General features: G+C 39.6%; 1 protein-coding gene and 3 long non-coding RNA genes across 5 annotated transcripts; all 4 read left to right on the top strand.

Annotated features, from left to right (window-relative positions):
* Window positions 1-128: 128 nt before the first annotated feature.
* On the top strand, window positions 129-5162 carry LOC128445882 (uncharacterized). Of its 2 annotated transcripts, none has more exons than XR_008339518.1 (3): window positions 129-1197; window positions 1379-4657; window positions 4839-5162. It is a non-coding gene; the product is annotated as an uncharacterized LOC128445882 (long non-coding RNA). The 2 variants fall into 2 exon arrangements; XR_008339519.1 differs by having other exon boundaries at window positions 1341-4657.
* A 156-nt stretch (window positions 5163-5318) lies between these two features.
* On the top strand, window positions 5319-6892 carry LOC128445883 (uncharacterized). The gene is made up of 2 exons (XR_008339520.1): window positions 5319-6387; window positions 6569-6892. It is a non-coding gene; the product is annotated as an uncharacterized LOC128445883 (long non-coding RNA).
* Window positions 6893-7814: 922 nt separating this feature from the next.
* LOC128445880 (uncharacterized) lies at window positions 7815-10489 on the top strand. Its single transcript, XM_053428768.1, has 4 exons — window positions 7815-8115; window positions 8221-8461; window positions 8794-8931; window positions 9270-10489. The coding sequence occupies exons 1-4, from the start codon at window positions 7847-7849 to the stop codon at window positions 9537-9539; spliced, it is 918 nt and encodes a 305-aa protein (XP_053284743.1). The 5' UTR covers window positions 7815-7846; the 3' UTR covers window positions 9540-10489.
* A 2107-nt stretch (window positions 10490-12596) lies between these two features.
* On the top strand, window positions 12597-13394 carry LOC128445884 (uncharacterized). Its single transcript, XR_008339521.1, has 2 exons — window positions 12597-12905; window positions 13087-13394. It is a non-coding gene; the product is annotated as an uncharacterized LOC128445884 (long non-coding RNA).
* Window positions 13395-15780: the final 2386 nt, after the last annotated feature.

The following is a 15780-nucleotide window of genomic DNA, read 5'->3' as shown; positions in this document are numbered from 1 at the left end:
ACCACATTGAAACCTGATAATTGACAGTTTCTGAGCCCCTATCATAACCTAACTGAAACCGGCCGTTTAAAACGACTACAAGTCGCTTTCACTTCAGAACTACAATGGCACTTAGTACATCACAGTCGTCCACCAAGGCCCAACAGTTCCCTTAAATCTAATCAAGCAGCACCAAATTTCCCAATTTATTTTGTTTTGAGATATAAGAACACATGGCAAGACAAATGCATTTGTGGTCTTTTTATCATCTGCAGAACACTGTGTTGTTGGTTGATGTTGGCGTGTGGGCTTGTATCTTAAAAGAGAATAAAGACAAAGATTCTTCCTTGGAGAAATCAACTGTCAGTAAGTGTCTGTGCTTCCAGACAAGTATGAAGCAAGAGAGAAAATACCAGAACCTTCAACTATTACTACCTGTCATTTAAAACAAGGTGACCTCTTATTGTATATTTCTATTCCAATTACTTTCAACATTCTATTGCCAGCCAACAGTTTGTGATAGAGTTTGTCAATCAAAAATTTAGCAAATAAAATATAGCTTTTTTTTTTTTAAAGTTTTGTCTAATGCATGAATGTAATATCCCAGACGGATCTGATATGACAATATTGATAATACTTAGCTTTTTAATTTACGACATGATAAATATGCAAATGTAGCCGAACAGTGAGAAGTTTTAGTCCCATTTTATTTAATGCTTAAAGCAGATGACTAATCCTTTTTCCTCATAATATGTTTATGAACACGTGTGTGCCTGTCCCCATTTCTCTGGAACATTTCATCACACTGATCCTGTTACTATGATAAGAAAACCGGTTGTAAACTTTTTATTTTTGCCACACCCAAATCCTGACCTGTGTGTATCACAAAGTGTTTGCATACAAATATGAGCTCTAGGTCCTCGTACAGATCACTGGGTTTCCTTATTCCATGCAGCCAGAGGACAGGAGCTCCGAACCCTCAGTTTCCTTCCAGAAAAGATCCTTCATTACTTCTTTAGGACGAGAGCTCACTGTAAACATGGTTGATAGAAGCATTGCACTGGAGGCTCTGGGAGCACTCTGCACTGGCAACGTGACGTCTGTCCAGCAACAAGCATCACCAGCTGGTTTGTCCAGAAGGAACCTTCAAGTGGGACCACGGCAGAATCTGTCCATCAAGCTTCTCATCCCGACTGTCATTGATGGAGATGAACACTCGTAATTAGTGGAGTTTTTCTTACCATAAATCAAGAGATCAGATTTTATTGTTTTATTTAGAGGAGATGAAGTAAAAAATCATGATTAAAAAGTAAATGTTAAGATGTGTTTTCAAAAAGCTCAACTAAAGATGTGTTGTTTAGTTAAAGCAGCTGATCGACCTGAGCTCTCCGCCCATCAGGTGGAGTCCAGAAGACAAGAAGGAAAACAACGCTCATCAACCTCTCCTTCTGATCCACATCCTCCTGAACACGTGGACCTGCTGGCCTCTGCAGTAAACTGGACTCATCAGGTTTCTGTCTCCAGAAACTGATGATGATCCAGTTAAGACGACAACAGAGTTTTGAATCAATGAAATCTTTACTGAATTCTGAGTATTATGTTTTAAATTATGAAAATATTCAGAGGATGCTGAGGTTTTTCTGCACCTGACTGTACTTTTCATCGTCTCTGTCTCTGGGCTCTTATTAATGTTTGAATAAATGTTGTTATTGTCACTACTGTATACTGATGTTCCTGTCTCTGTTCTGTCCACCACATTGAAACCTGATAATTGACAGTTTCTGAGCCCCTATCATAACCTAACTGAAACCGGCCGTTTAAAACGACTACAAGTCGTTTTCACTTCAGAACTACAATGGCACTTAGTACGGCACAGTCGTCCACCAAGGCCCAACAGTTCCCTTAAATCTAATCAAGCAGCACCAAATTTCCCAATTTATTTTGTTTTGAGATATAAGAACACATGGCAAGACAAATGCATTTGTGGTCTTTTTATCATCTGCAGAACACTGTGTTGTTGGTTGATGTTGGCGTGTGGGCTTGTATCTTAAAAGAGAATAAAGACAAAGATTCTTCCTTGGAGAAATCAACTGTCAGTAAGTGTCTGTGCTTCCAGACAAGTATGAAGCAAGAGAGAAAATACCAGAACCTTCAACTATTACTACCTGTCATTTAAAACAAGGTGACCTCTTATTGTATATTTATATTCCAATTACTTTCAACATTCTATTGCCAGCCAACAGTTTGTGATAGAGTTTGTCAATCAAAAATTTAGCAAATAAAATATAGCTTTTTTTTTTTTAAAGTTTTGTCTAATGCATGAATGTAATATCCCAGACGGATCTGATATGACAATATTGATAATACTTAGCTTTTTAATTTACGACATGATAAATATGCAAATGTAGCCGAACAGTGAGAAGTTTTAGTCCCATTTTATTTAATGCTTAAAGCAGATGACTAATCCTTTTTCCTCATAATATGTTTATGAACACGTGTGTGCCTGTCCCCATTTCTCTGGAACATTTCATCACACTGATCCTGTTACTATGATAAGAAAACCGGTTGTAAACTTTTTATTTTTGCCACACCCAAATCCTGACCTGTGTGTATCACAAAGTGTTTGCATACAAATATGAGCTCTAGGTCCTCGTACAGATCACTGGGTTTCCTTATTCCATGCAGCCAGAGGACAGGAGTTCATGACCCTCAGTTTCCTTCCAGAAAAGATCCTTCATTACTTCTGTAGGACGAGAGCTCACTGTAAACATGGTTGATAGAAGCATTGCACTGGAGGCTCTGGGAGCACTCTGCACTGGCAACGTGACGTCTGTCCAGCAACAAGCATCACCAGCTGGTTTGTCCAGAAGGAACCTTCAAGTGGGACCACGGCAGAATCTGTCCATCAAGCTTCTCATCCCGACTGTCATTGATGGAGATGAACACTCGTAATTAGTGGAGCTTTTCTTACCATAAATCATGAGATCAGATTTTATTGTTTTATTTAGAGGAGATGAAGTAAAAAATCATGATTAAAAAGTAAATGTTAAGATGTGTTTTCAAAAAGCTCAACTAAAGATGTGTTGTTTAGTTAAAGCAGCTGATCGACCTGAGCTCTCCGCTCATCAGGTGGAGTCCAGAAGACAAGAAGGAAAACAACGCTCATCAACCTCTCCTTCTGATCCACATCCTCCTGAACACGTGGACCTACTGGCCTCTGCAGTAAACTGGACTCATCAGGTTTCTGTCTCCAGAAACTGATGATGATCCAGTTAAGACGACAACAGAGTTTTGAATCAGTGAAATCTTTACTGAATTCTGAGTATTATGTTTTAAATTATGAAAATATTCAGAGGATGCTGAGGTTTTTCTGCACCTGACTGTACTTTTCATCGTCTCTGTCTCTGGGCTCTTATTAATGTTTGAATAAATGTTGTTATTGTCACTACTGTATACTGATGTTCCTGTCTCTGTTCTGTCCACCACATTGAAACCTGATAATTGACAGTTTCTGAGCCCCTATCATAACCTAACTGAAACCGGCCGTTTAAAACGACTACAAGTCGTTTTCACTTCAGAACTACAATGGCACTTAGTACGGCACAGTCGTCCACCAAGGCCCAACAGTTCCCTTAAATCTAATCAAGCAGCACCAAATTTCCCAATTTATTTTGTTTTGAGATATAAGAACACATGGCAAGACAAATGCATTTGTGGTCTTTTTATCATCTGCAGAACACTGTGTTGTTGGTTGATGTTGGCGTGTGGGCTTGTATCTTAAAAGAGAATAAAGACAAAGATTCTTCCTTGGAGAAATCAACTGTCAGTAAGTGTCTGTGCTTCCAGACAAGTATGAAGCAAGAGAGAAAATACCAGAACCTTCAACTATTACTACCTGTCATTTAAAACAAGGTGACCTCTTATTGTATATTTCTATTCCAATTACTTTCAACATTCTATTGCCAGCCAACAGTTTGTGATAGAGTTTGTCAATCAAAAATTTAGCAAATAAAATATAGCTTTTTTTTTTTTAAAGTTTTGTCTATTGCATGAATGTAATATCCCAGACGGATCTGATATGACAATATTGATAATACTTAGCTTTTTAATTTACGACATGATAAATATGCAAATGTAGCCGAACAGTGAGAAGTTTTAGTCCCATTTTATTTAATGCTTAAAGCAGATGACTAATCCTTTTTCCTCATAATATGTTTATGAACACGTGTGTGCCTGTCCCCATTTCTCTGGAACATTTCATCACACTGATCCTGTTACTATGATAAGAAAACCGGTTGTAAACTTTTTATTTTTGCCACACCCAAATCCTGACCTGTGTGTATCACAAAGTGTTTGCATACAAATATGAGCTCTAGGTCCTCGTACAGATCACTGGGTTTCCTTATTCCATGCAGCCAGAGGACAGGAGCTCCGAACCCTCAGTTTCCTTCCAGAAAAGATCCTTCATTACTTCTTTAGGACGAGAGCTCACTGTAAACATGGTTGATAGAAGCATTGCACTGGAGGCTCTGGGAGCACTCTGCACTGGCAACGTGACGTCTGTCCAGCAACAAGCATCACCAGCTGGTTTGTCCAGAAGGAACCTTCAAGTGGGACCACGGCAGAATCTGTCCATCAAGCTTCTCCTCCCGACTGTCATTGATGGAGATGAACACTCGTAATTAGTGGAGTTTTTCTTACCATAAATCAAGAGATCAGATTTTATTGTTTTATTTAGAGGAGATGAAGTAAAAAATCATGATTAAAAAGTAAATGTTAAGATGTGTTTTCAAAAAGCTCAACTAAAGATGTGTTGTTTAGTTAAAGCAGCTGATCGACCTGAGCTCTCCGCTCATCAGGTGGAGTCCAGAAGACAAGAAGGAAAACAACGCTCATCAACCTCTCCTTCTGATCCACATCCTCCTGAACACGTGGACCTACTGGCCTCTGCAGTAAACTGGACTCATCAGGTTTCTGTCTCCAGAAACTGATGATGATCCAGTTAAGACGACAACAGAGTTTTGAATCAGTGAAATCTTTACTGAATTCTGAGTATTATGTTTTAAATTATGAAAATATTCAGAGGATGCTGAGGTTTTTCTGCACCTGACTGTACTTTTCATCGTCTCTGTCTCTGGGCTCTTATTAATGTTTGAATAAATGTTGTTATTGTCACTACTGTATACTGATGTTCCTGTCTCTGTTCTGTCCACCACATTGAAACCTGATAATTGACAGTTTCTGAGCCCCTATCATAACCTAACTGAAACCGGCCGTTTAAAACGACTACAAGTCGCTTTCACTTCAGAACTACAATGGCACTTAGTACATCACAGTCGTCCACCAAGGCCCAACAGTTCCCTTAAATCTAATCAAGCAGCACCAAATTTCCCAATTTATTTTGTTTTGAGATATAAGAACACATGGCAAGACAAATGCATTTGTGGTCTTTTTATCATCTGCAGAACACTGTGTTGTTGGTTGATGTTGGCGTGTGGGCTTGTATCTTAAAAGAGAATAAAGACAAAGATTCTTCCTTGGAGAAATCAACTGTCAGTAAGTGTCTGTGCTTCCAGACAAGTATGAAGCAAGAGAGAAAATACCAGAACCTTCAACTATTACTACCTGTCATTTAAAACAAGGTGACCTCTTATTGTATATTTCTATTCCAATTACTTTCAACATTCTATTGCCAGCCAACAGTTTGTGATAGAGTTTGTCAATCAAAAATTTAGCAAATAAAATATAGCTTTTTTTTTTTTAAAGTTTTGTCTAATGCATGAATGTAATATCCCAGACGGATCTGATATGACAATATTGATAATACTTAGCTTTTTAATTTACGACATGATAAATATGCAAATGTAGCCGAACAGTGAGAAGTTTTAGTCCCATTTTATTTAATGCTTAAAGCAGATGACTAATCCTTTTTCCTCATAATATGTTTATGAACACGTGTGTGCCTGTCCCCATTTCTCTGGAACATTTCATCACACTGATCCTGTTACTATGATAAGAAAACCGGTTGTAAACTTTTTATTTTTGCCACACCCAAATCCTGACCTGTGTGTATCACAAAGTGTTTGCATACAAATATGAGCTCTAGGTCCTCGTACAGATCACTGGGTTTCCTTATTCCATGCAGCCAGAGGACAGGAGCTCCGAACCCTCAGTTTCCTTCCAGAAAAGATCCTTCATTACTTCTTTAGGACGAGAGCTCACTGTAAACATGGTTGATAGAAGCATTGCACTGGAGGCTCTGGGAGCACTCTGCACTGGCAACGTGACGTCTGTCCAGCAACAAGCATCACCAGCTGGTTTGTCCAGAAGGAACCTTCAAGTGGGACCACGGCAGAATCTGTCCATCAAGCTTCTCATCCCGACTGTCATTGATGGAGATGAACACTCGTAATTAGTGGAGTTTTTCTTACCATAAATCAAGAGATCAGATTTTATTGTTTTATTTAGAGGAGATGAAGTAAAAAATCATGATTAAAAAGTAAATGTTAAGATGTGTTTTCAAAAAGCTCAACTAAAGATGTGTTGTTTAGTTAAAGCAGCTGATCGACCTGAGCTCTCCGCCCATCAGGTGGAGTCCAGAAGACAAGAAGGAAAACAACGCTCATCAACCTCTCCTTCTGATCCACATCCTCCTGAACACGTGGACCTGCTGGCCTCTGCAGTAAACTGGACTCATCAGGTTTCTGTCTCCAGAAACTGATGATGATCCAGTTAAGACGACAACAGAGTTTTGAATCAATGAAATCTTTACTGAATTCTGAGTATTATGTTTTAAATTATGAAAATATTCAGAGGATGCTGAGGTTTTTCTGCACCTGACTGTACTTTTCATCGTCTCTGTCTCTGGGCTCTTATTAATGTTTGAATAAATGTTGTTATTGTCACTACTGTATACTGATGTTCCTGTCTCTGTTCTGTCCACCACATTGAAACCTGATAATTGACAGTTTCTGAGCCCCTATCATAACCTAACTGAAACCGGCCGTTTAAAACGACTACAAGTCGTTTTCACTTCAGAACTACAATGGCACTTAGTACGGCACAGTCGTCTACCAAGGCCCAACAGTTCCCTTAAATCTAATCAAGCAGCACCAAATTTCCCAATTTATTTTGTTTTGAGATATAAGAACACATGGCAAGACAAATGCATTTGTGGTCTTTTTATCATCTGCAGAACACTGTGTTGTTGGTTGATGTTGGCGTGTGGGCTTGTATCTTAAAAGAGAATAAAGACAAAGATTCTTCCTTGGAGAAATCAACTGTCAGTAAGTGTCTGTGCTTCCAGACAAGTATGAAGCAAGAGAGAAAATACCAGAACCTTCAACTATTACTACCTGTCATTTAAAACAAGGTGACCTCTTATTGTATATTTCTATTCCAATTACTTTCAACATTCTATTGCCAGCCAACAGTTTGTGATAGAGTTTGTCAATCAAAAATTTAGCAAATAAAATATAGCTTTTTTTTTTTAAAGTTTTGTCTAATGAATGAATGTAATATCCCAGACTGATCTGATATGACAATATTGATAATACTTAGCTTTTTAATTTACGACATGATAAATATGCAAATGTAGCCGAACAGTGAGAAGTTTTAGTCCCATTTTATTTAATGCTTAAAGCAGATGACTAATCCATTGTCCTCATAATATGTTTATGAACACGTGTGTGTCTGTCCCAATTTCTCTGGAAGATTTCATCAGACTGTTCCTGTTACTGTTAAGAAAAACAGGTTGTACACTTTTTATTTTTGCCACACCCAAATCCTGACATGTGTCTATCGCAAAGTGTTTGCATATAAATATGAGCTCTAGGTCCTCGTACAGATCACTGGGTTTCCTTATTCCATGCAGCCAGAGGACAGGAGCTCTGAACCCTCAGTTTCTTTCCAGAAAAGATCCTTCATTACTTCTTTAGGACGAGAGCTCACTGTAAACATGGTTGATAGAAGCATTGCACTGGAGGCTCTGGGAGCACTCTGCACTGGCAACGTGACGTCTGTCCAGCAACAAGACCCACAAGCTGGTTTTTCCAGAAGGAACGTTCAAGCGGGACCACGGCAGAATCTGTCCATCAAGCTTCTCATCCCGACTGTCATTGATGGAGATGAACACTCGTAATTAGTGGAGCTTTTCTTACTATAAATCATGAGATCAGATTTTATTCCTTGAAGTTATTGAATGCATTTTTCTAATGTACAGCTCTTTCCTTCACACTACAGCCAAGTGTCAAGATCCTGCTTCTACAGCATCAAGTCCATCCTGGAGGGCAGTGGTGGATCTGACTTTCCCGAACTGGACGAACCGGTTGTTATTATCCAGAAGAATCTCATTATGGATGAAGAAGAATTCTTTGCACCAGAGTATGACTATGATTTCAAAAACCTGACTGAGACTGAGACCTATTGGAGAGGTGGAGAGAAGTACGAGCGTCCATGTGGTTGGTACCGATTTGGACTCAAGGTGGGTGTGTCTTTGTTAAGTTGACTTGTAATTTCAGAACGTCTTTCCAATTTTTTTGTGAAACTGCTCTTCATAAAATACTATTTATTGGAATGGGGAAGAGAAAAGTGATGGGTGGAAACCAAATCTCCCAAACTGTCTCCTTTAAGGAATGGGATTGAATTTGTTCTTCTCTGGCCCAATGTCCCAATCCTCCAACAAGTTGGTGCAAATCTGTCCTTCACATTTTATGTAATCCTGCTCACAAAAACACAAAGCATGCCAAGAGGCAACAAACATATCTGCTTCATCAGAAACCATCCAAAGCATGTGATGTCAACACTTTGTCACAGGTGCTGGACAAGTATCCTGGAACTACCTGGCTGGGAACCACGTACCGTAGCATCCAGTCGAGCCCCGGGGAGTGGCCTGTGTCTTACCACGGGACATCAAAGACAGGTGCCGGAGGCATCATCGGAGATCACTACCAGGTTTGATTACATATCCATTGTTATCAGTGTGAATGCTGTAGAATCACACATTCACATTATAATTTTTTCAAACCACAAAATGTAAAAATATCTCCTCTCTTCTTTACCATATTTAACAAATATAATTTGAAAGCTTCAAAAACATTGAAGGCCAGAGAGAAAGTAGAAAAAGACCAGGATGTGATTACTGTCAACATTGCTCAGACAATAACACACTTTATTTCAATAATGGTACTGTAATATAATCATTGTTGTAATTGTTAAAATGTTTGTTATAAATGTTATTGTACAAATTCCATGAATGTTAATAAATTATAATTCATACTTCTATTTAACAGCCAGGACCAGGGCAGGTCTATGGCAGGGGGATTTACTCCACACCGGACATAAATGAGGCGAACAAATACGCCAAAACGTTCACCTCCAGCAAGAATGGCAAAACATACAAAGTGGTTCTGCAGAATCGAATCGACCCTGAGTACAGAAAGAAGTATTTTAATGACCTCTACTGGCTGGTCCCCATCCCAAAGGGAACATCAGAAGATGAAGAGCAGGAGATGGTAGAGAGGGCCATCCGTCCTTATGGCCTTCTGCTGAAAGAGGTCTGATAGAGGAAGATCTCTCTCTCTCTCTCACACACACACAGATATATATACACACACACACACACACACACACACACACACACACACACACACACACACACACACACACACACACACACACACATCTGGCCAGTTGTGGAGCTTAGAACAATTCCTGTCTTTTTATTGTAATACGAACAAAGTACTCCGATGCTGTCAAATGGGATTTACATATCAAGATGAATATTGAAAAATAATATCTCATCTGTATGTGTGCTGTATAGACGGATGGAATAAACAACCTGCATTCTACCTGCTCTGTCTCCTTTAAAAAAAAAAGCTTTGATGCATAAGATCAAGTTTTAAATGAATTTGTCTCTCAAATCGATGTCCCTCCACTCCATAACGATTGTTTACAGGCATCACAAGCAGGTTTCTGACATGAACTCCAAAAATTGTCCGGAGAATAGGGTCAAGAGTTTCTCCAAAGTTTTCCATTTCACATATGAAGAACGCAGCAGGAGATTCTCCAGACGTGTTCAAGACAACACTGAAAACTTGGGATCACTCAAGTAAGGGGTAGAACATACTTCTGCTGAGGAGATCATGTGTTTTTGTTTACCACACATCATTGGCCCTCACACCCAAAAGCTCTGTTAACTCTTTCAATTGTGTCTTCTAAGTGTATGCCACCGCTTTTTCATCCTCAGATATATTCTTTTTGTTTTGTTTATTTTTTTCAGTTATACATCTGACGCGTATCAGAAACATCATCATTAGCCTGAGTTTTTACTCAGGGCCTGGCAGGAGAAACTCTCACTTGGACAGTTGCATACTTCCACACAGCCCCTCTGGAGAATGTCAGTTTACCTTGAGTACAGTGCATGTCTGCAAAAAGCTCTATTGTTCCTGCTTTTCTATTGAAAATATCTTTGGGTGAAAAGAAAATGAAACAATAAAGAACCTTATATTTGTGTAAGACATTTTAATTGTAAGAATAAGGTTTCCATTTTAGCTTAAGACAAAAAAAACATTTAATTAACAGTTTTTCATCTTTGAGTTTTGGAAAAAAACTCCCAGGTGAGAATTGTTTTTCATAATCTTGCAGATAAAGACTGTGTTTTGGTGGACAAATCAAATGATTCCACTTGTACTTGTGTTCAGATGATAATGGTGACAGCCAGGAGTGAAGACCCTGATGCAATGTCATGGCAGAGAGTATTTTTCTCAGAAATGAAAGTGAAACTACTTAAAGCTGCAGTCTAAAACATTGGTACGCCTGTGTAACCTGATCCTGAGTGTACTGTTCTTTACACATTGACATATAAACCCCACATTGAACCTTGTCCCCTCTTCCCCAGAGTACAGACACATCAAAGAATTAGCCAATCAAATCAGTCTGCAAGTCTTCAAAACCTCTGACGTCTTTGCGGCCGATATCAGTGTAGGTGATAGTTTCAGAAATGGAGCCCATTTGGGACAACTGCAGCTTGAACCTTCAAGGTTATCTTAGATTTACCCAAGTAAAAAAACAAACAGAAATGGCTGCCTTATATAATTAATTTGTTATTTGATCCCAGGTGCAGGATAAATACCGCCTGGCTGGGAGAGCGAGGCTTCTGCACCACCACAGACTCAAAGGCAGGAGAGTAACCTGCATCCTAACATGGGACATAACCACATGGGTGTCCACATTTTGTGGCCTCGTCTTGTTCCAGCTTATGATCCCGATGACGTTTGAGGTCTGTCAGTGAGACTTCTCAATGTGTCATGTTTGTCTCTTTCGAGTCTGTAGCCTTATCAGACTTGATCTCATCTCAGGTGTTGGCTCTCTGTTCTCGTGATATTCCTTCAAGTTACTTCAATCCATTAGTGAATGAATTGATTGGGGCTGATGTTGCTTCAAATTTGTAACACAACAACAAATGTGTTTTTATTGGGGGTGGCAAGTGAAGGGATCTCTGGCTGCCAGACCACAGTGCTTATGTTTTTGGAGTAAGTAAGGGATGAACACGTCACATTGTGTAGTGGTGACCTTATAGTATATTTATATTCCAATTACTATCAACATGCTATTGCCAGCCAAGAGTTTGTGATAAAGTTTGTCATTTAAAAATTTCACTTTTTTTGAAAATTTTTAGTTTCATCTAATGAATTAATGTTAAATCCCAGACAGATCTGATATAACATTATTGATAATACTTAGCTTTTTATGTACTACATGTTTTTCCTACACGATAAATATGCACATGTAGCCCAACAGTGAATAGTTTGAGTCCCATTTTATTCAATGCTTAAAGCAGAGGTCTTCAACAGGGGGTCCGCGACCCCTAGGGGGTCAGTGGCGATACTGCAGGGAGGTCGCGAAATGTTTGGTTGATTTTTCCCACAAATTTAAATGTCTTTAAATACAGATTAACATACATCCAACATATTAAGAGGCTGATATGACCCTCTGCCTGACAACCTCCATTCGTCCAAGGTTAGATAAGTTGTGTGCTGCCCATCAGGGTCCGACATCTCACTAATGTGGGAGTACGTGTGCCATCCACAGATGGCTTGAGGATTCACTGTCTCTTCTACATGTATGTTTAAAATAAAAACATGAATCTGTGAATTACTTTAATAGCTCAGTGATGTATGCAAGATGTATGTTTATAAATGGCAGTGGCATGGCCACTCTGTACCTTTAAATTAAAAACATGAATATATGAACCCGTGTAATAATTGAATAGCTTAGTATTGAATGCACAATAACAGGGTAGCTATGTTTAAATATGGCAGTTTAATATAAAACACAATTTTATACAATATATATAGTAGGGGGTCCCTGCTCCATCTGTCCTCCAGTTTCGGGGGCCTTGGCCTGAAAAACGTTGAAGACCCCTGGCTTAAAGCAAATGACTAATCCACTGTCCTCATAATATGTGTATGAACACGTGTGTGTCTTTCCCCATTTCTCTGGAAGATTTCATCACATTATTCCGGTTACTGTGAAGAAAAACATTTTCGAAACTTTTCAACTTTGACACACCCAAATCCTGACCTGTGTGTATCACAAAGTGTTGCATATAAATATGAGCTCTAGGTCCTCGTACAGATCACTGGGTTTCCTTATTCTATGCAGCCGGAGGACAGGAGCTCTGAACCCTCAGTTTCCTTCCAGAAAAGATCCTTCATTACTTCTGTAGGACGAGAGCTCACTGTAAACATGGTTGATAGAAGCATTGCACTGGAGGCTCTGGGAGCACTCTGCACTGGCAACGTGACGTCTGTCCAGCAACAAGCATCACCAGCTGGTTTGTCCAGAAGGAACGTTCAAGCGGGACCACGGCAGAATCTGTCCATCAAGCTTCTCATCCCGACTGTCATTGATGGAGATGAACACTCGTAATTAGTGGAGCTTTTCTTACCATAAATCATGAGATCAGATTTTATTGTTTTATTTAGAGGAGATGAAGTAAAAAATCATGATTAAAAAGTAAATGTTAAGTTGTGTTTTCAAAAAGCTCAACTAAAGATTTTTTGTTTAGTTAAAGCAGCTGATCGACCTGAGTTCTCCGCTCATCAGGTGGAGTCCAGAAGACAAGAAGGAAAACAACGCTCATCAACCTCTCCTTCTGATCCACATCCTCCTGAACACGTGGACCTGCTGGCCTCTGCAGTTAACTGGACTCATCAGGTTTCTGTCTCCAGAAACTGATGATCCAGTTAAGACGACAACAGAGTTTTGAATCAGTGAAATCTTTACTGAATTCTGAGTATTATGTTTTAAATTATGAAAATATTCAGAGGATGCTGAGGTTTTTCTGCACCTGACTGTACTTTTCATCATCTCTGTCTCTGCGCTCTTATTAATGTTTGAATAAATGTTATTATGGCTGGCACCACTAGGCAAGGGTCTAGGCAAGGGTTCACGCTTTGCAGGCTTCGCCCTGCAAAGCGTGAACCCTTGCTTGGACCCTTAAGCAACGCGCCATGCAAAGCATTACATATTACTATTCTGTATACTTCTTATTATTCTTATTTCTTCTTCCTAAAAGTTCGGCGCGCTAAAAAATATATCTGGTTGTAGTGTAACCTCTTGTGATTCTCAAAATGTTTTCATATTCCAGATAGGACTTATAGTTTTTGAGTAACAAGTACTTGTTTGATGACAGTGCTAGAGTGTGAAAATAAATCGCTCTATTGAAGTCAATGTACTTTTTCGGAGGAGATTCATGAAATGAGAAGTACGTTTCTAAACTGCTCACACGGCCTCATTTTTTGACTCTAAACAATAATATAGATATGTACTTGTTCGTCCAAGCCTTGTGATTCTCACGGTGTTTTAATTTTTCGGATAGGAGTTATAGTTTTTGAATTAGAGCATTTTGTTCGGGACGTTCTCCTGAGGTCTGATGTCTCCCTCTCTCACGTCGCAGCTGTCGTAATCAGTGACTCACACACGCAGAGGGAGGGGGGCCAAAGGGGACAGTGAGATCTATTTTTAGACTTCACAGGTGTTAATCAGCACTGCAGGTAGTTCAGTTAGTAGAGCAGAGGGACAGTAACTCAACATGGCTTGTTCCAGTCCAAGTGGGTAAGACACAAACATTGAGTTTTTTTCTTTGTCTTTCAGGGGGGAACTGTTGAATTCTTTAAATAATCAACTGTCAATGATATCTTAAGTCAATGTGTTCATTTTCCAGATAGGACTTATAGTTTTTGAGTAACAAGGTTTTGTTTGGAGGAGAATTATGACATGAGAAGTACGTTTCTAAAATGCTCTTACGGCCTCATTTGTTGGCTCTAAACAATAATATAGATATGTACTTGTTCGTCCAAGCCTTGTAATTTTTACGGTGTTTTCATTTCACGGGTAGGAGTTATAGATTTTGATTTAGAGCGTTTTGTTCGGGACCTTGTCCTGAGGTCTGATGTCTCCCTCTCATTCTCGCACACCTGCGGTAATTAGCGAGTCACCCACGCTGAGGAGGGAGGCCAAAAGGGGAAAGGGGAGAGTGAGATCTATAAATAAACTACTGCACAGGTGTTAATAATTAATATAGGTGGTCCAGTCAGTAGGGCAGAGGGATAGAGACCCAGAGGGTGAGTGTGTATGCAGTGTTAGCGATAGTGCAAGCTACTGATCAAGTCTGTCGCTCTCTCTTTTATACCAGCCAGTTTCTCTCTCTCTCTCTCTCTCTTAAACCAGTCTCTCTCTGTCTCTCTCTCTCTCTCTTAAACCAGTCTCTCTCTCTCTGGATCTTACTATCTCTCTCTTAAAGCAGCCAGTCTTTCTGTCTCTCTTTATACCAGCCATTCTCTCTCTCTCTCTCTCTCTCTGGGTCTCTCTCTGTCTCTCTCTCAAATTGACACAGTCTGTCTCTCTTCCCAAAAAAATAAAAATATTTAGTCTGGAACCGGCAAATTCTAGGCACCCATTCGAAATTTCTCGGCAGGAGGAATTTTCTAGTTATTTCATGAAATAATTGGAGCTGATTGGCTGGTGACTTCTTGACTGCACACAAAACTGAACTTCAACGCCTGCACCGCCTCTCTGATTTTTTCTGAGGTGAGTGAAAGATCGCTTTCTTGAAGTGTTGCCAGAATGCTAACTTTTCAGGCTCATAATTTAAGTTTAAAATGAATATACTGTAACATGATAATTTACCTGTGTTACCTGCTTCTAAATGATGGTAATGTGCGGGTTTGTGTGCTGTTTGTGTGTTGATGCTTTCATGACAAATATGAGAATTAGGTTGCTGGATTGTATTGTGTTTGCTGCTGCTAAAAATTGATTCCTGTGATATTTTTGTCATTATATATTGCAATTTAAATGAATGAGAGTAGCTGGCTTGATGCTAAGTAGCGTTAGCTCATGTCAGTCAGACGAGCCATTGAGGGGAAAAAATCCTATTTTCCACATCTAAATCACTGAATTATGGGGTTTATTTCGACCCGACGTCAGTTTGAGTGCTTCATGAAACAATATGGAGACTAACCGAATCGGGTTTGGTGAGTTTTATTTGGTTGCTGTAGAGTTTGAGAATGAGTTGACCGGGAGGCTAAGCTAATATGCTAATGTACGCACGTGGGACATTAGCATATTAGCTCGGAGCTATTAGGCGGAGCTGTGGGCCTGCAAGTAAGGGAGAGCAAGGAGCCTGGTCCCTCTCGGCCGACAGAAGCTTCAGAGAGCCTGTTTAGCCGAGCATTAGCGCCAAGATGGGTTGGACTTCAGAACCAGATAACTGCTGGGGTTGTAGTTTAATGCTTAAAG

This window comes from Pleuronectes platessa, chromosome 8 (assembly GCF_947347685.1).
Source record: "Pleuronectes platessa chromosome 8, fPlePla1.1, whole genome shotgun sequence".
Classification (NCBI taxonomy): Eukaryota; Metazoa; Chordata; class Actinopteri; order Pleuronectiformes; family Pleuronectidae; genus Pleuronectes; species Pleuronectes platessa.
This window is presented reverse-complemented; position numbering and strand designations above follow the sequence as displayed.

Bases quoted from the DNA above. Each gene is read 5' to 3' on its own strand.
- LOC128445880 (XM_053428768.1), top strand. From the start codon at position 7,847: ATGCAGCCAGAGGACAGGAGCTCTGAACCCTCAGTTTCTTTCCAGAAA. The intron at 8,116-8,220 runs GTAATTAGTGGA...TTCACACTACAG, and splicing joins ATTGATGGAGATGAACACTC to CCAAGTGTCAAGATCCTGCT. The intron at 8,932-9,269 runs GTTTGATTACAT...TCTATTTAACAG, and splicing joins TCATCGGAGATCACTACCAG to CCAGGACCAGGGCAGGTCTA.